The sequence below is a fragment of the Haliotis cracherodii genome, unplaced genomic scaffold, assembly GCF_022045235.1.
Source record: "Haliotis cracherodii isolate W230 unplaced genomic scaffold, xgHalCrac1.p SCAF_15, whole genome shotgun sequence".
NCBI classification, from domain to species: Eukaryota; Metazoa; Mollusca; class Gastropoda; order Lepetellida; family Haliotidae; genus Haliotis; species Haliotis cracherodii.
Genome location: NW_027266270.1, coordinates 10,454,542 through 10,473,688, shown reverse-complemented (window position 1 = coordinate 10,473,688; position 19,147 = coordinate 10,454,542). Strand labels below are relative to the sequence as shown.

The 19,147-nt window shown below is 40.4% G+C and overlaps 1 protein-coding gene across 1 annotated transcript; it reads right to left on the bottom strand.

The window, feature by feature from the left end:
* Window positions 1-8,496: 8,496 nt before the first annotated feature.
* Window positions 8,497-17,322, bottom strand: LOC139461789 (protein FAM221A-like). Its single transcript, XM_071243258.1, has 8 exons — window positions 17,162-17,322; window positions 15,452-15,530; window positions 15,033-15,127; window positions 13,965-14,155; window positions 11,339-11,551; window positions 10,647-10,757; window positions 10,251-10,363; window positions 8,497-9,404 (listed from the first exon to the last, which is right to left on the bottom strand). Exons 1-8 carry the CDS (start codon window positions 17,236-17,238, stop codon window positions 9,282-9,284), a joined length of 1,002 nt encoding a protein of 333 aa, XP_071099359.1. The 5' UTR covers window positions 17,239-17,322; the 3' UTR covers window positions 8,497-9,281.
* Window positions 17,323-19,147: the final 1,825 nt, after the last annotated feature.

Genomic DNA, 19,147 nt, shown 5'->3' with positions numbered 1-19,147 from the left:
GTAAGTGTAGCTGTCATGAATAACAACAAGAAGTAAAGACCTCAATTGACTTTTTATTATTTGAAACTGATAGGATGGGACATCAAACATTCCGAGGACCACGTCCCCCATCCCCAACCCGCTACATGGCTCTTCATAATAAGTTTGTCAGCACCATACCCGTGCTCTTGGGTTTCACCGAAGTGGTAAGCGTCCGAGACCTGCATCACTTCGGGCTCCCTAGTCATGGATTACAATATGAAACTGGGGTGATTAAAATCCTTAAGCCAAAAAAGGATTTTCGTTCAGATTACGTTTCAAGGTCAGAGTTAGTATGCAAAAAAACTCGAAGGGGTCACAAGGAATGTAGTGTTTTTTTAAACAGAAAAAATGACCAGTCGTGTTCCTCATTGATGTTTTAAGAACTAAATATTTGAAAATGAAAGGCAGCAGCTCTTGGAACAAACATGGACCAAAATAACGACAGGGTGACCATGGAACATTGAACCTTGTCCTGATCTTGTATAACGATGCATTGTCCTTTGGCATGAAGCAAGTTCGCATCAAATAGAAATCAGACTTTATAGATTTGTGTGTACGTACCGTATTTGTGATGCAAGGAACTTTCTCTTGATTGTGTGGACGTATTTGCGAAACTAGAGATTACCATCAAAATCCCGTTTAAATTCCACCCAATCAAATATTTGATATTTGAATTGAAGGGTTTGTTTGTGTCTTGCGTCCAAACTGTCAACATACGATTGTACCTTGTTTGTAGCTGGGGCTGAAGGAAGCGGTTCTATCTCCTCATGGTCAAAGAAATCCTAATTTGAAATTTAACTTTGCTTTGAAGGGATGTGCTTTAAGGTAATGTTGTAATATCAATAACTATGCAGACAGACAGTAAACGACCTTATGTTTGTTCAATCACTTTTGGACGTGTCAATGTCTTTAAAATACAACAGCTGACAACACGACTGGTGTAAAGTGCGTGTTGAAATGCGTTAACGTGACGGGAAAGGTCCGCGGTGTTTGTAGATATTAAACAGGTCGTTTATATGCATATGTGCAGATATGTTAAATACATTTTGTTTACTGTTATGCTTTATTGAAACCTTTTAAAATATTTTGTGTTTATAAAATTATTTTTTTGTTTTTCATTATTTAAAAAAATATTATGTGTACAAAGCACAAACGTTCGTGGTTCATTGGTTCTATTGTAATGGTTAGAATGAGAAAACATGTGTTCGAGTGATTGCTCAGATTGTCTGAATCAAAAGACTCAAAAGAAAAAGAAGGATCTGTTGCATACAAAATGTCTTACAATAAAATTTAGAATTTTACTTTACTTGCAAAACAATCAGTAAGCAACAAGAACCGCGAACCATTACGAAATGGAGGTTATTTGCGATTTGAAGATCAATGAAATCGACTGGTTCCTGCTTTTTATCAAAGAGACACGATCTTTAATCCTTATAACTACATCTTACAAATGGCGGCCGTCGCGACCATCTATATAACCCACGACCTCAAGGTCAGAAGGGCAAGTTCAAAAGCTGAACCGTAATTCCAAGCGGAAACGGAATATTTGAACACTATCGACCAATTCTCTAATACCGAAGTTGTGTTGATATGTTGTAATGTCAGAAGTATCTGTGAAGCAAGAGAAACATGTACTGACGTTATAGTGAGGATCTAATGAATACATGTGAAACTCTCTACAACGCTACAAGCTGTGTTTTCACGGGTTCAGAACAATCCACAAGAACCTGAAGCAAGGATGTTAAAAGTACCTCGGATCTCTCCCCGCCTTGACACTGGGGGATGCTGTACTATGATGTGTGTCCATAAGCTTTGGGGCTGTAATGAAATGAATTGTTTCTAAATAACGTTTCCCTCCTACATTTCAAACGAGGAGGGTACAGTAGTTTACGGTTTCAATTTTTCAGTTTACTCAGATTTAGGTTGGATCAGCATTTTCCTGGAAACGATGTTTTGGATACTTCTTTTGTGATTCCAGGAAGCAGAGATCGCCTGTTCCCCATGCTTGGCGTACGAGACGACTTACAACGGTGGTAATGGTCATTCGTCACCTCTCGCCCTTTTCCGTAACCTGCAAAAAGACTCGCACCCCTACCGATATATGCTGTGAGCGAAAATACGACAAACCAATCAGAATACGCATATGACTTCAAGTACCTCGGTCAAAGAATCCCTCAGGAATAATTTTCATCTAGACATCAACCGATCCCAAGGATGATCACCATATATCGAGTGTAAGACTTGTTTCAATGACAATTGTTGGACAATCAAAAGTATCTGCTCACGAAACATTTGAGATGACTTATAGTGTGGAGGGATCTAGGGGATCGAAAACCGGACCATCTACAATGTGAGACTATTTATGTAATTAATCGTCTTTAAAGGATGACCAGTAATACATATCTTTTTCCGGAAATCTATAGGAGGTAATAATCCACGGCGTGATTAACAACAAATACATGCATGAAATTTCATACTTTATATACAGTATCTTGTACATTCGGCATTCAAGTTCACTTGTTTGATAGACATTTCTTAGAAGTTGATGAATGACAAAGTAGACAAAGATTTATGGATAACAACTTCTTTATTATATATTGTTATAGCGACGTTAGGGTGTACATCATAATATCGCTGTGAAGCAAGGTATAACGGTAAAGGATGTAAACAGAAAACTCGCTATTAAAGTATAATAAAGAAGTTGTTATCCTTAAACCTTTGTCTGCGTTGGCATTCAAGGTTTAACATTAAATCCATTAAGTGGATATGCCGGCGTGGATTGGCGGTTACTGTGTTCAGCACTGGACTGCTTGACTGCAATGTTATTGTTACAGTTTTTGTTATTCAGTTTATGTTATTTCTAAGGCCCTGATGGTGAGTGAGTGAGTGAGTGAGGAGTGAGTGAGTGTAGTTTTATGCATTATTCAGCAATGTTACAGATATATTGTGCCCTGTAATCGATTCTGGACTACCAGATTCAGATTCATTTATTTACTCAAAACCATCCACTGTGGTAAAAGAAAACAATATATAAATAGCATTAGATAAATATACATAGAACAATTACGACATTGTATACATACACTGCTTGTTTAAATTAACATCAGGATGAAGAGTTTTAGAACTCCCCGCGGCAGCTGCTATTCCTCCATCCAGATTATCCAGTGTGTTAATCTCCATTCTAGTTTGATAAATATCATAACACAATGGAGATATTTTAAGAGGATGCTATTCATCAGTCGTTCACCAGGGGTGAGATATGCCCGAGGATTTTAATGACATTAAAAATCCACACCATAGGAATAAAATCGAAAGTTTTTCCCATAAAATATGACTCTTCGGTTTTATAACTCAGGTGCAGGTTTTAAAAACCATAAAACTCCGAGGTTGAGTGTTTTTTGTCACGCATGCACTGTTGTACGAAAACCTCTCGGCCGAATACAACGCAGCAGGGGTAATAAACTGAAAACATGGCGATCAAGTATGAAGCAAAATCACATACGAGTTGCCTGTACCCTATGCAGAGGTAGACTCGATCGGCGCCTGGTCAGCTCTACAGGTGCAATATGAAGTGCAGTGAAATAGGGATTCTACCATGAATTTGGAAAATTACTCGATTCGCACAGGAAACACGATACAAATCTACAAAGAGAATGTTTTGAAGACAACAGAGAGCTTGGAATTGGGCGCTTTTCTATAGACGACTGTGACGTCATATCTTTTGCGTCACAATGAGCGATATGACGCCATAATGGTGACGCGCGGTGTAGAACGAAAGCTTGCTTAGTTTTCTTTGGGGTGCCCACCTCATGTTAGCTGACCAAGTTGCCGTGTTTATATGCTTTCAATGCATATGTTCGAGTGACGTATTGTGGTCTAAACAAACTGCTTGAACATATACAGCGTCATATTCTGTTGTCGGTGATTCCGTAATTCAGATCGACAACCAACTCAAAACACTGGGCTCAACCCATGCCGCTTCACTCAGTATATTTGCTAACACCAAAGCGTTCGCGTTTCATTTAGTCATGGTGGAATTGAGATAAACATTCTGTGTTTTCAATGTAGAGCTATGTTATCTGTTTATCTCATATTTAACGTAGCGTTCAACATGGTGCATGGCATTTACACAGCGACGTACATGCACCTGTTTGTGGATGCTCTACCAGTCCTGACTTGTGCCTCTTTCATAGCGCCAGCGGGGGGCACAGGTGGCCCAGTCGTCTAAGGCGCCGCGATTCGCTGTGTAGAGTTGTATGTATAATTAATAAATAAAAAGTAAACTTTGAATTCGGATTTGAAGACTATCATTTACAAGGCAGTAATCAAAGGTGCTATACTCTATTTAGAGTTGCGTCCCTTAGAAGTGCCAGAAACGTATCATTGTCTGTTTGAATCCGGTTCGCCTTGATCATGTTTCTGGGTTTGTTTGCACCATGCTCGTCCTCGTGGATTTCATGAAAATGGTAAACGTCTAAGACTCAGCTCTATCACCTTGGTCTTTCCCCCTACACTACATTGACAGTCCGTAATACAACTGAAACTCACTCACTCACTCACTCACTCACAAAGGCAGTGACTAAAAGCATTCAGACTCTAACAATAAAAAAACCAAGCCAAGTGTTCGGCCCTAAAGTTAACTTAGCTTATTATAAACGCCGCTTTCAACAGTAGTTGAGTCTATAAGGGCGCGTCAGCTTGATGTGGGATGCACAGGCCGGCGACGTTTAACAATTTGGTGAACTCCACGTAGTGGTGATAACAAAGCAGGGGACATTATCAAGCTACGATCAGAAGATCCTCAAGCAACTAAGGGAAGCAACTCTGTATGTACACTAGCAGCGCTTCAGGCCATTAGGACCATAGTGTCTCCCACAAAAGAAATCAAAATGTTTTTTACACGTTCGTAGATGCAGATGTACTACAATAAATGTTTGGATTTACGTCAGTGGGTTCTACGCTGCATGGGTTAATTTTATCCTGCTATTATGTTGCACGCGGGTATCTGCAGACGTCATGTTGCGCTAAACACGGTGACTCACACCAACGTGACGACTTGATGGAGGACACGTGGTATACAACTACGCATACATTCACTGCAAGGCAGTGGGAACGACGTTTTTGTCACTCCAAGGAAAGTATACACATCCATGTTTGAAGGTGGCTAAAAATAAAACCGTCAAGAAAAGCTTATTCCATGGGAATATATTTGCTATCAATGATATATTGTCCCTTATGTTACTTTTCCCCGGCAGTTTATGTGTAGAGGCGTTACACCGGGATGTAGAAAACATAACCTTGTATGTTTACCTATTGCTCTTGGCTTGACGTTATTGGCATGAAACACTTTCTTTTGAACAAAGTGTTTCCGTGGCGGGTGATTTGGGAACATCACATCTCTAAGTCATACACTGTATTGAATCTAAAACAGATCGCCAATTTGACACGCCTACAGACATACGCAGACATCCCTAGGGTGACCCCCTAAGTCCAACACTGGCCTCCCTCCCTCTCTCTCTCCTTCCTCCCTCTCTCTCACCTTACACACACACACACACACACACACACGTGTGTGTGAGAGAGAGAGAGAATGGGGAGGGGGGGGGGGGGGGGGGGCGGGGCGGACTTAGGAGGGGTCACTCAAGTGATGTCTGCGAATAAAGGCGACGTTATCAATATATTCTACCAATATCTAGGCTAGGGGCACTAGAAAAATGGCTTCAGACATTGGACCCACATGAGGTATCGAGCCAGATCTTGTTTCAAAAATACATGAACGGGAAGTTGACCTAAAACTGCTTTTCCAACATTACGCTTCTAAACCACCAAAACAGGTCGAGTGCAGAAATACTGCAACCACTTGAACCAAACCTACCCGGACCACTCGTTGAATGAACAATTAGTTGAATCACACGGTGACACCAACCCTTATACCTAATGCTACCCGCATTCCTTCCTAATTAAAAAAACACGTCAAAGGTATGAAAAAATCGACTGCACTTCAAATATCACGATTTTACCCGTATTTGCACAACAACGGGGCAGTGTTTGTACTGCGCCTCTCTACATAGTTATAAAAAGCGTGTATTCCTTTCTGACACCTTCGGCGAAAAGACATGAGAAACTAATTAAGCGCTTGTCCTACGTGTCATGTTTGTGGCTCTTATCTCAGCGGCCTCATTCATTGAGAGTGAGATTGATTGGGTGAGATAACGGGGGTACAGGTGGGTATTATTATGGTGATGCAGGGGGAAACTTGGCAGCATCACGAACTGATGACGAGATGGGCGTTGACATAAACCACACGGCGATATCAGCTGAATTGTTGACGTATTGATTGTTTTGTTGAATAATAATTTTACAGTAAATAAAGAAGTTATTTATTAAAGAATTGTGTGTACTTTTGCAACTGACTTGTTGATGTGTTGATTTTGTTGTTAGGATAATTATTAGTGTGTTAATAAATAGTTTGTTTTGGAATAAATGTGTTTAATGTATACATACTTATTAAGTATGAAAAAACGGGAAAGAGCAAACGATGTTGTAATTTAACTGAAGATGAACAGAAACAATATTTCGACCTCCACGCTTCAGCTGCCGGTGTCATAACGCCTGCAAGAGTTGTCTCCCATATGCATCATGCTGCAGTTGTGCTGTTGGACGAGTGCAGTCAAATTTGCACCACGAGTTTGAAACAATTTTCTTCTTACGAGAATATTAAATACATGTATGCATGTGTTTCGGTGGTTTTGCGTATAGTATCACTATGAGGAACACATCCCAAGTAATTTGCATAAGGAGAAAACGTGTGACTAAATTTGGCAAACGCCGCTTTGAAAATGTCAGGCGTTACTTTGGTAAAACCCATGGGCACGGGCGTGGTGCTGACAAACCAAGAAGCATAATCAGGACGAACCAGGATTTGAACCACGGACACAATTTGACTCTGCTCAACGAATTGTGGCGCCTCAGGAGACCGAACACGACTTTCGTAAACACGTGTTGTTATAAGCTAATGCAAAATAGTCACAGTAAGGTTAAATGAATGTTGTTTTACGCAACATTCAACGACATTTACAGCCAAAGAACGCAGGTCTGTAACTATTTGAGACTTCATGAGCAACTTATGTCATGGTTGTCAATGGGTTCAGATGTTTGTTCTCCGCAGTCATATCTGTCATAACGCAGTCATAATGAACTTTACATAACATAAACAACATCGAGAACTGAAATATACTTTATTAGAAAAAAATCATATACCCATATATAACTTAATATGTTACTTCGTGGACGGAGCATGTGGTTTGTAAAATCAACATATTCTCATTTTGTACGTGCATTGCTTTTACATCTGACTCCATATCGAAAATAAATATGACAACAATTGGGAAATCATAGGTCAGTATCATGTGCGAGCATTCGGGAACACTCGGCAAAGACCGCGCTGTTCACGGAAAGAGGCGAATGGTCACGAGAGCTCTGATAAAATTATTGCCTTTATAATATTTACTGAACAGGAACACAAACAAGAAACAACCAAGAACAAATAACCATCAAACTGTTCAACAAGTAACATTGGGACAAGAATTAGCATGTACATCCATAATTACATTATTGAATAACACTGAGAGACTATCGGTCCTTTTGTCCTCATAAAGGAATGTTGTTTTATTTTTGTTGGTAAAGTATGAGGTATGTCATTAGCGGGGTGCGTGGGATTTTACACAGTGAGACTGAAGGTACGCGAACGTTGAGATCGTAAATCCCATGCACCCGCTAGTGTCACATGTAACGAATGTATCGCTACGTGTTCACGAGCACAGATACTGCTTTCCTGTCAATGCGTCTGTGTGACAATATGGTGACAGTTCGGTATGGTGTCTCAGATTTGGTGACAAGAAGATGACGTCATATGAAACACTGTGACGTCATGATGAATGACCGACTTGTCATTCCATTCGTCACGACTCGCCCCTTTCCGTGACCACGTCGTGTTATTCCGGGACAAGCCGAATAGCAAGTTACGGAAATGGGCGAGCGGTGACGAATAACCGACTTGTATGCTTTTTACAAGATGGAGACTGGCAAATCAGATAGCACGATTTCATTACGAGTAACGTTAATTTTCTTTCGATCTTGCAGGTTGACATCGTAACAAGTGACGTGGCATGTAACCGGAAGTGGATGTGACGATTTCCGGTGTAACAGCTTCCTTTTTGTTTGTTGCATGACAAATATATGTGTTGATATGCGTGTAGAAAGGATTCCTAATAATATATGCTATAAAGACATAAGCTGGCAGGAACAGTACACAATTAGACTAGAGCGACAGTATATACATTACAATCCACACATCTACCAAATGCATATTATATATTCTAAAAGAATAATCTGGACCAGAAATTTAAAATAATTATGATTTGATGAAATGAATTTCTCGAAGCGATTGAAAAATAATCTGTCTCCCAAAAACTCTAGACCACAACCAGGCCTGAGATTCGTCAGGATCACACCGCTTTGTATTTTCGAGTGAGTGAGGGGGTTGGGTTCAGTGCTGCCTTTAACAGTATTTCAGTTATACCAGGGTGTGTCAGCTTTTATGCAGGAAAGAAACCCCGCTGTATACGTGTATCAGAACCGTATGGTACTGACACACCAAGGAGCGTAAGCAGAGCTAATCTTGGATTCGAAGCCACTACAGACTGTTCCTTGGTCCACTTGGCTACTGGTGTCCGCGTTTTCGTTCTGACTCTATTAATATATTTTTGTTCATATTGCTTTTGAATGTTCTTTCCAACATCTTAAACCATATAATAATCCTCGTAATGACTCAATACAGTTATCCATATACTACATAAATGCTTTTCGTTGATGATGCTAGATGATGAGCATAATACTGTTTACTCAAGCATTTGAATAATACTTATACAGATTGATTAATCAAAACATACAGCTGTTTAAGTTGCAATTTCGTTACTAGAAAATTCAGGCACTCGCGTCTTCACAGTCGTCTACACCATCTGTTTTTGATTGAAATTTGAAATATCCAAATTATTGTAGTCACTGGTGCTTCTCAAACTAAAAACCCATGTTGAACAAAGGCCCCTTATATCACAACTTTGAGTAGAACAACAGTGACGGAGACACACCTAACAATATCACTATGTCCCACAACAGCGTCTAGATTATTGAAAGCTCTAAGGTTTAACACCTGATAGGTAACAGCACTTGTGGAGACAGCAGTGTCAGCTCTCTCACGCCTATTTGCCTGGGGTTCCACTCCGACCTGCTGGTGTCTTGGGTTTTTGTGTGATGGCCTTCCTTTGACCCTGTCTCAAGTTCGGGCCGACCTCTTTCCGTTTGGCGGCCTTCTCCGCCTTGAGCTGAAACAATGCCAGCAATAAACTTGAATGATTGATCTTTGTTGTAGTCAGTAATTGTCCAGCTGTATCACAGCGACTTAAGGAATGGTGTGAGTGATTGAGTTGGGTTTTAAGCTGCTTCCAACAGTATTTCGGTTATATCACAGTGTGTCAGCCTGGATGTGATGCGGATCACATTTTTGAAACTTTCGGGATGGTGCTGACGAAGTTAAAGTCATAATCTTGGCGAAAGCCGGGATTCGAACCGACGTATAACGATTAAAATAATATAGTTATGGGTTGTGTAATGTAAAATTGTGACATGAATTTTCCAGTTAGGCGATAAACAGTATGTTTTTTCAGATTTGTGGGTGTTATGGAGTATTTGATACCCAGAATTTTTTTACATAGACGCTCTGTCCCAAATGAAATTTCCTAATTATGTATGAAACTATGGGGTACCAAATTTAAATGGGAGTACAATTCACTCTGAGCTTGATTAAATACAATCGAACTTTACAATAAAACATCAAAATCCCTTAAACACGTATGCCCTGGAAGACCTGCTCACCGAATGTCTCTTTCTGAGAGCAAGTATCTATGACAGTGAGTTTGTATAGTATTTCAGTTACATCAGGTCCTGTCAATTGATGCAGGAGTAAAATCCGAAGTGATGCAGCTCTCAGATATTTACGACTTTGCCGAAACCCACGAACAGATGCATGGTGCAGAGCAACCTAGAAACATTAACAAAGCTCCTCTGGGAATCGAACCAAGTTTTGAACTGCAGCGCTTTAGACGACAAGGCCACCTGTGTCCCCATTACCATTTGTAAACAGGTCTAGGTATCAAGACATCGTGACATACCCTCTCCTGGTACCGCCTCTCGAAGTAGTCCATGTCATCCTCCCCAGGGCGTCTCATGGCGGATACCCTCTCTGTGATGTCGTCGAACACCTCGTCGTCAGCACCCTTGATACCTGGCGTCATATAGTGAGTGAGTGAGGGAGTTGGGTTTAATGCCGCTTTTATAAATACTTCAGCAATATTAGGGCAGGTTGGACACAGGAAATTGAGATACAATACCATCGATCATCGAGGATGGACTTTGGTATGTCAATGCCTCATGCAACTTCACTCTAGGGGGTTGTAAAACATACATGATCTAGTCTGGAGGCTACACTGAATTTGGGTCTGTCATGTTTACGCTTTGTAACACTAAAGGTGACCACTTCTCATACCTAGGTTGGTCTCGCTGTTTACCTGATGTCTTCTTGGCCATCTGATGTGCTTTGATAGAATGGACGTTGGCTCTCAGGAACGGGTTGTCAGTGGAGGTGATCTCCTGGTCAAGGAACTCCTGGCTGGGGGCACCTGTCAACAACATTCAAGACAAGACACAACTACTCAGTCATGAACAGTAACAGAGCCTAGTAAGGAACTGACCACTGTTGTTATTACGTATGTGTTTTTACCAAAGCAAGAAAAATGTTGCAGGACACGCTGTATGTCCCAAAAAGAGGCGGTCGTAAACAACTTAAAAACAAACTGTATGCGCCGCCATTTTGTTTGAAGCAAATGCAAGCGGTATGAGAGATGGAATCTGATTGGTCAATAGGAGGGATATAGAAGGGGCATAACTTCTAAAAGCCACAGGTGGCGTTACGATCGAGCCTGAAAATTCCAGCCTTATTCGGCAAGGGTGGAAACTGGACTTTCATAATCAGTGAACGCTCTTACCTCGGGAAGATGGCTACAGGTATTGGAAACTGTGAAACTTATACTCCTGTTTAATCACGACCATGGCGCGAAATGTTAATAAGGCGCTGTGGTTGCTTTGTGGTAATAGAGAAACTTTTAAGCCGAAGAAGGTAATTTTCAAGGTCAATCCACAGATTAATTCTCTCAACTAGTTGGTCGTAGATTCAGGTCACGATGGAGCAGTATAATGTTACCTTGTCCGCTTGGGTCCAGTCTCATGTACCCCTCCGCTAGGGAGGAGAACCCTGTCAAACCCCCCATGGCGGCGTAGGGCGTTGCCTGGCCCACGGGGTGACCTCTCCCCTCCCTCTCATCTCCTGTCTCCACGATCATGGTGTGTTGGTGGACGGGCGAGCCACACCCACATGTAAAGGGGCTCTTGAAGCCTGTGCACTTGGTGCAGCCACCTAGGGAGATCAATCATCATTCGATTATGGTAAATAATTGAAATAATTCTCTTAAATTTGAAAAACTTTGAAAGTTTGCTGTTTTGAAAGTTAACACTCTGGATGCCGAAAGGACATATATCTCACTTCACTTCAACGTTTAATTAAATTTTCGTTGTGATCATTTTAATTCCTGCATTCTGATTAGCCGAATTGGTCACGTGTTATTACATTCATTTCCCAATAAAAATCTTCGGGGTTCATGTCTAACCCGCATTTTTCAAACTGCGTCTTCCCTTCACCTCATCCGTTACTTGGTATATATTTAAAGTGAGTGAGTGAGTTTGGTATTACGCCGCTTTTGACCTTTGAACAGTATTTCATTTATAACATGGCGTGTCAGCTGGATCCACGAAACATAACAGAGTATAAAGAAAAGGTCAGATCTTGGATCATATGATTCTGGCGCTCCTAAGGGACACAACTATGTACACCGCGTCGCCTATAGAACTAATATGAATCAGGTGCACAAACAAAATTAAGCTTCCCCGGGAAATTTTATGCCATGTGCTACAATACCATTCAAGGGTAACTTATTTTTAGTAGGGGCGGTGGGGTAGTCTAGAGCTTAAAGCGTTCGCTCGTTACGCCGAAGACCCGGGTTCGATTCCCCACACGGCTACAATGTGTGAAGACTATTTCTGGTGGTCGCCGCCGTGATATTGCTGGAATATTGCAAAAATAACGTCGATCAACCATTTCAGTCACTATTTTTCGTATTGTGTATGGGGGCGGTGGGGTAGCCTAATGATTAAAGTGTTTGCTCGTCATGTCTTAGACCCGGGTTTGATTCCCCACATTGGTGCAATGTATAAGCCAATTTCTGGTGTCCCCCGCCGTGATATTGTTGGAATATTGCTAAACGCAGCGTAAAACCCAACTCATTCACTTGTATCATGTGTATGAGGATATACATTATTATACAACTGATCGTTTTGTTGTCATTATGGCGTTAAGGTCACAGGCACCATTATGTTTGTTTATAGGGAAATCTGTCATTTTTTTTAGCACAATCGACCTATTGGTGTACAATAATGTGTTATCTGTGCAAAGCAAAAACACAATCTCATTAAAATCCGATCTTAGTGCTCGCTACCGCTACACCTAGGTCTGAGGACATCCTATAACAGGTCACGTCCAAGCGACCTTTCGTGAACTTTGACCGACCAATGAAATATAAAGACGTCAACATTAGCCAATCAGCAAGCAGCTTTTTCTAGCTTTACGGCACTAGTTTCAGACTGCTGTCTGCCATCTCAGACTAGACTTTGAAAGCTATTTAGACAAAGTTCCCGATTTAAAACTTGAAAACTGCACAAAGCAAAATTCTGGAATGTCAACTACATGAATGAGATTGGTTGGCAGCAAATGTTTATCAAATTGAAGCGAGAGAGATAGACGATGATTTGACGAGGTTGAATGATTAGAAATCACATTTCGACTTTCACTTTCACAATCTGGCAAGCGCCGTTTTGATTGGTTGGATGAAGGTCCTTCTGACGTGAAGGCAGGTCCTCAGTTCTCTGTTTAGCGGTAGCGAGAACTAAGATATGATCTTAATGGGGTAGAGCAAAAACATAGACAACTGTTAGCACCGTCTGCTGCTCAAGTCAGATGTATCTTTCCAAACAATGTTCCATCAAGAAATAGGATAAGTAATTCTGCGTAAGTACACAACAACAGGTAGATCTGGTGATGCGTGGTTGCAAGTCTTGCACAACTTTCATTTTTCAGAGCTTTATATAAATTGAATAGAGGCCGTGTTCATGAAACGTCTTAGCGTGTTAGTTTGAGACTAAAACACAAAAGGTACTCTTACTTCTAAGCATTTTCTCTAGTTATATTCGTAAAAACAATTAGCACAAAGAGTACTCGAGAATTGTCAGGGCAAGAACTTCTTTCAGCTGAGAGTGCTTTTATAAGAAAATTCTTAGAATCCTTATGGATACAGACCCAGGTCAGTTCGGCATTCTGTGTGTTTTTTAACACTTAAATCCAGTTTTCTTTGAGCTGATGTGAAATTGGTGTAAACGTCGCGTTCAAGATTAATATAGTTATACAGGGCGACTGTGTGTGTGTCTGCGTTTACTACTCTGGACTAATGCCAGTTTTATGGTGCTAGCCAAGTGAGATACCATGCCCGATTTAACATTGGTGCACCACTCAGACACAGTATACTGACTCCGTTAATGCCGACAGGCACCGACATTCGCTCTCTGTGCAGACACGCTATCCACTACCCCACTGCCTTACAAAGAAACCAATATCCCCCCCCCCCCCCCCACACACACACACACACAAACACACACACACATCCACCACCACTACCTCATTTGACTAGGAATACTATATTTTCTAATTGAGGATACGCAACCTTTTTTGCACACAAACGGCCCTTTCTCAGAGTGTTCATCGGCCGTGTGTTTGCAGGTGCAGCGGACCGGCTGCCCGCCGTTGAGGGGGACGTAGTGGTAGGAGATGCACTTGCACCCTTTGCCCCTGCACGGGAGGGGAATCGGGCGTTCTGTGGGGATATCCTCAAAATCGGTCTGGTGTTGCTTGTACCTGCACGGAGGACAATCACAGTGATAAACGTCCAAGATGCTTAGAAAATTGAATGTTGGGGCGCTTATTAAAATTATTAACGGCGAGTTACATGTGTTGCCAGAAACCTGTATATGGTGGGGGCAACCTAGTGGTTAAAGCGTTCGCTCGACACTCCGAAGACCCGGTTCGATTCCCCACATGTGTACAATGAGTACAAAGCCCATTTCTGGTGTCCCCCGCCATGATATTGCGGGAATATTGCTAAAAGCAGCGTAAAACCTGACTCACTCACACTGCATATAGCGGAAGTGACAGATTAGTTCAAACAAAAAATAGTTACTATAAATTTTATACAAGTATGCCTTCTACACTGCTGTTTTTGAAACAAATCTGCAATATAGACACGAAAATACTGACTGTTATGTAAATTTTCGGTCTTAGTGTTTCGCTTATTACGATGTATATAGGAAACTTAGTCCCAAATTGACCTCATTATATACAAATGTATATCTATAAAAACGCCCTGTGTGTCAAGGATGGTGTTACCACTGGCAACCATGTCCGATATACATAGTATTGCTCTCAAGGGATACATTTGCCTCCATAACCAAACATGGTTTACCACACATGGATTACTATAACACAGCATGTTATAAGTTATCGGGGTAATACACAGTGTTTCTAAACTATATATTGCACTGATTATATTTATGTAGTACCAGCATTAACCCGTACGCCAACAACACCTTCCTGAATAATTATTGGTGATATAATAGACAATGTTTAAGCATCTCCAGTTGTTGTGGCTTCAAGCTCTATATTTTACAGGCGCTTCGATCAATAACTCTTCCCTGAAGACAGCTCGAGTCTGCCCTGGTTGTTGTGGTTAACCTACCTGTGTTTACAGAAGCAAAGAGTTTCTGGACCAATCATCTTACAGTCCATTCCAGTCGGGGATGACCAACTCGTGAACAGGCGGTTTTTCATTCTCTGAAGGGTGAGGGATTTATGCCAATGTACTACCAGATCAAACAGTCATAACTATCAAAGCGCATATATATGTGGCCTTAACACATTTTATAAAAACAATAGTTTAGTTTAATAATGACAATAATGATAATGACAGTGATAGTTAAAATACATAGAATCAAACACATGTAAGACATAAACCCACATTGAAATTGAAAGAACTCTAACAGTAAATGTGCGTTGTAGGGCATTTAAATAAATATATATAAATAGAAACAACTACTATCAATGATGATGATGATGATGATAATGATGATGATGATGATGATGGTGATGGGGACTCACCATGGGGATGACCCTTTTCTTATAGTCCTCGTACTCGTCGGGGGTGAACATGACGCCGCCATCGTCCTCTCCAACAATTCTTGAAGTGGCAAGAGTGACAATATAGCTTTGGTCGCATACACTTAGCGATGTGGTTGTTGCTTACGTACAAATGGAACACGTGCACGCTTTAGTTACTAGGCAAAGTATAGTACATTTATTTTTAACTGTTTATAGATAATTATAATTCTGCATACCCTGAACCTGAGCTAGACAGAAACATATAATCTTTTCACTGTAGTGATGATGTACGCCTCTCTGTTACAACCATACTAAACACTCACTATAGGTGAGGGTAGGTAAGGTGAGGTAAGGTGAGGTAAGGTGGGGTGAGGTGAGGTGGAATGGGGTTTAACGTCGAGTTCAAGATTTTTGCACTTATATTGTTACGTACATGCGTGCGTGCGTGCATGTGTGTCTTCACCTCTACGGGCAGACGCTCAATCCTCTAAAGGCGGTTACAATTACACGAAGCATGAAAAAGAAATAAAAATATTGGAAAAAAAACCCACGTACAAACATATAAAGCTGTTTGTATGCCATACTATCAATTGTTCGAAACTTAACAATGATAACAGATATCACAGCATGTCAGCTCTGTGTTGGAGGAACCCACGTTCAGATCGAGATTACAATAGCTCATAATGATTTAATGATTCACAAATAGTTTATATTCATGAACTTATAATGTCATAAATGTCTGAAACGCTACATATCAATCGCCCTGTCTGACCAGTTGAACCACTTATACGAAGACGGAGACCTCGTCTATTTGAAGTCTATTTAACCGGCAGTTACATGTACGCTTGACGGGTGCGCCTTGTTTAACAAAGCCGTTCTGGCAAACATTGGCACGTGACCTCTCCTGTAAAACAGAATTTATGTGTTGCCGACTTCTGCGTTACAAGAATGAAAACAGGTTTTTGACGGCGAGTACTGTTTTAGATCAACACGAGATATCACTCCGAACATTAGAAATTTGCAATAAACGTTGTTTCAATGTTATAATTCAATTTCCATGATCCAAAACAGGCGTGTGTGTTAATTATTTTCCTTTGTAATACTTTTTTTTTATAATGAAAGGATAAAAAATAGTATAGTATATTGCATGAGTAACATCAATAATCTCCAAAATACAAATGATAATCATTAACTAATAAAACAATTCGAAAATCATACAAATATGATATAACATGTTGGGTATACAGGTGTCAAACCGAACCAGTTAATCAACTTAGATTCATGTTACCAATAACTTTCGATATTGCATAGCACACGGGATTTGTAAATACTCAGATGAGGGCTTGTTTTCAAGGGAAAGTTGTCTTTTAAAAGTGAATGAGATGCTTTACAGTTGTTCATGTGATGAGAGAAGAAACAGTTGTTTCTTTAGAGTCCGGAAACCCATAACGCGGGGATACAACACGTAGAGTATAGTCGACATCAACATATGAGTATCGATACATATTTTACACTAGGTTTCCCTTGTCTGTTCACAAAGTCTGTATTGAAGACTAAGATTATGGCGTAGACACTATTTCAAATGGCCTATTTGTACTCAGACGACAGAGGTCACGATCACGCTTTACACTACTCAACCTTGCACACGACACTTTGACTGAGAGTGAGAGAAGGAACAATAACAGCATGCACGAACAGCGCGGCCTTTACCTTTTGTACTCGAGGTAGGCATCGACAGCTTGAGCCTTGGAGCCATCAAATTTGAGGTGATACTGTCTGTCAGCCATTTTGTCGGGGTAAATTCAGCCAAGAACGTGTGATCGACAGTAAAAAACACTCAATGGATGGCGACAGTATTGTGTTCTGCTTGTTTACATTGACAGCGGAAGTAACGCTTGTGGAATGTGATCGCTTTGACTGGAGAGTTTCAAGGGAGACAACTCGCCTGTTCTTAAGATCATCTCGAAAGTTAGGCATTCGTCCGTTGCTGAACTTTTGCAATACAATTATGAGCACACATTTGATAAAACTTTTATAATATTATTATGATGCTTTGATAGTGAATATTGCTTGATGATGGTGACGATGACGATGATGATGATGATGATGATGATGATGACAATATCTGGTTGATAATGAGAAAAAATAATGATATAAACAAGAGTAACAGTACTGTAATACTGATGGCATATTATAACAACAACAACAACAATAATGAGGCTGCTACTGAAAAAAAAAGAAAACAATTGTCCTAAAAAGACGTATCTTTCAAGAAATCGTGATAATTTATAGAATTAAAAATATTACTCTACCCTTAGATGCACAAACATATAGCAAACGAACGCAATCCTATTTAGCAATATAAACATTTTAACTAATTGTATCGTTTTGTACATAATTACAAACGTATCATTATCACACCTTACATAAAAAAATAGCCTCTATGATTGGTTATAATTTGCACGAAGCTCGCTGAGAAATCAGTCGGAACACATTTAAGGTAACTTGCATATCTCCAATAAGTATCGCTGAAATGAACCGATATTTGTCCGAATACGAAAGGGAAGTAACTCGGTCCATTTGCTTCGTTTACTAACTCGGTGAACTGCGGACGTATATTCTATTTGTATGAATGTATGTCAGTAAGATTAATTCGTTGTAGCCCGACGGCTCGGGGTACACAGGCTCACACACGGGGTTCCATCACACCATATCCCCTCGAGATCGGTTGAGAACTTATAATGCGTCTACACATTCCCACATACACGTCAAAAACATTAAAGATAAATTAGAAACAAATAAACCACAAGAATGATGAGGGCGCCGTATACGGTTTTCGTGTTTCTCATCGCTAGACTATCCAGTGATTGACACCATGGGCATCAGTCTACACAAATGGGATACGATGACATTCATCACCCATGCCTGACCACATGATCCCGTTAGTCGCCTCTTACGACAAGCATGGGTTGCTGAAGACCAAGTCTAACCAAGACTTCACGAGGTGACAATCGATGAGAAGCTAAAATACTACCAGCTGACATCTACACCACACTAGCCTGTGGAAAGGTTTGAAAGACGAAAAAATGGAAAGAATACTGATATTCAACTCGTTACGAGAAAATAATTGAAATAGCGAGAAAATACACGAAGTAACGAGAAAAAAACTCGAAGCAACGAGAGAATAGTCTTATTAACCAGAACATAATCGCAGCAGCGAGAAAAAAATTCGAAATTTCGAGTTTTTGAGATTAAATTGAAATTGCAAGAAAATATTCGAAGTAACGAGAAAAACCCCGTTATTTCGAGAAAATAATTGAAGTTACGAGAAATTTCCATTTAAAAAAATAATGCTCCCAAAGTGGCAACATTAGGCTTTCGTACTAACACGACAACCTACATTTACACTGAATTGTCACGTCGAGCAAAACTCAGGGACATCTGAATTTTTGAACGGTAAAATTGATTATCCCACTATTGCAATGTTATAAACCTTTGCAATAGGTACAATACACCCAATAAGCACCCTACCGAAATATAGCCTAAAGGGAAATTGGAGAGTTATTTATTTCAATATTTAGTCCTTCTAACGTCTACAAAATTGCTGATTAAGGAAAAAGGAAAAAAGGCACACGAAGGACACTTGATTACACTGAGTTGTGGCGTATTCATATCACGTGATACTTAAAGTCAGTA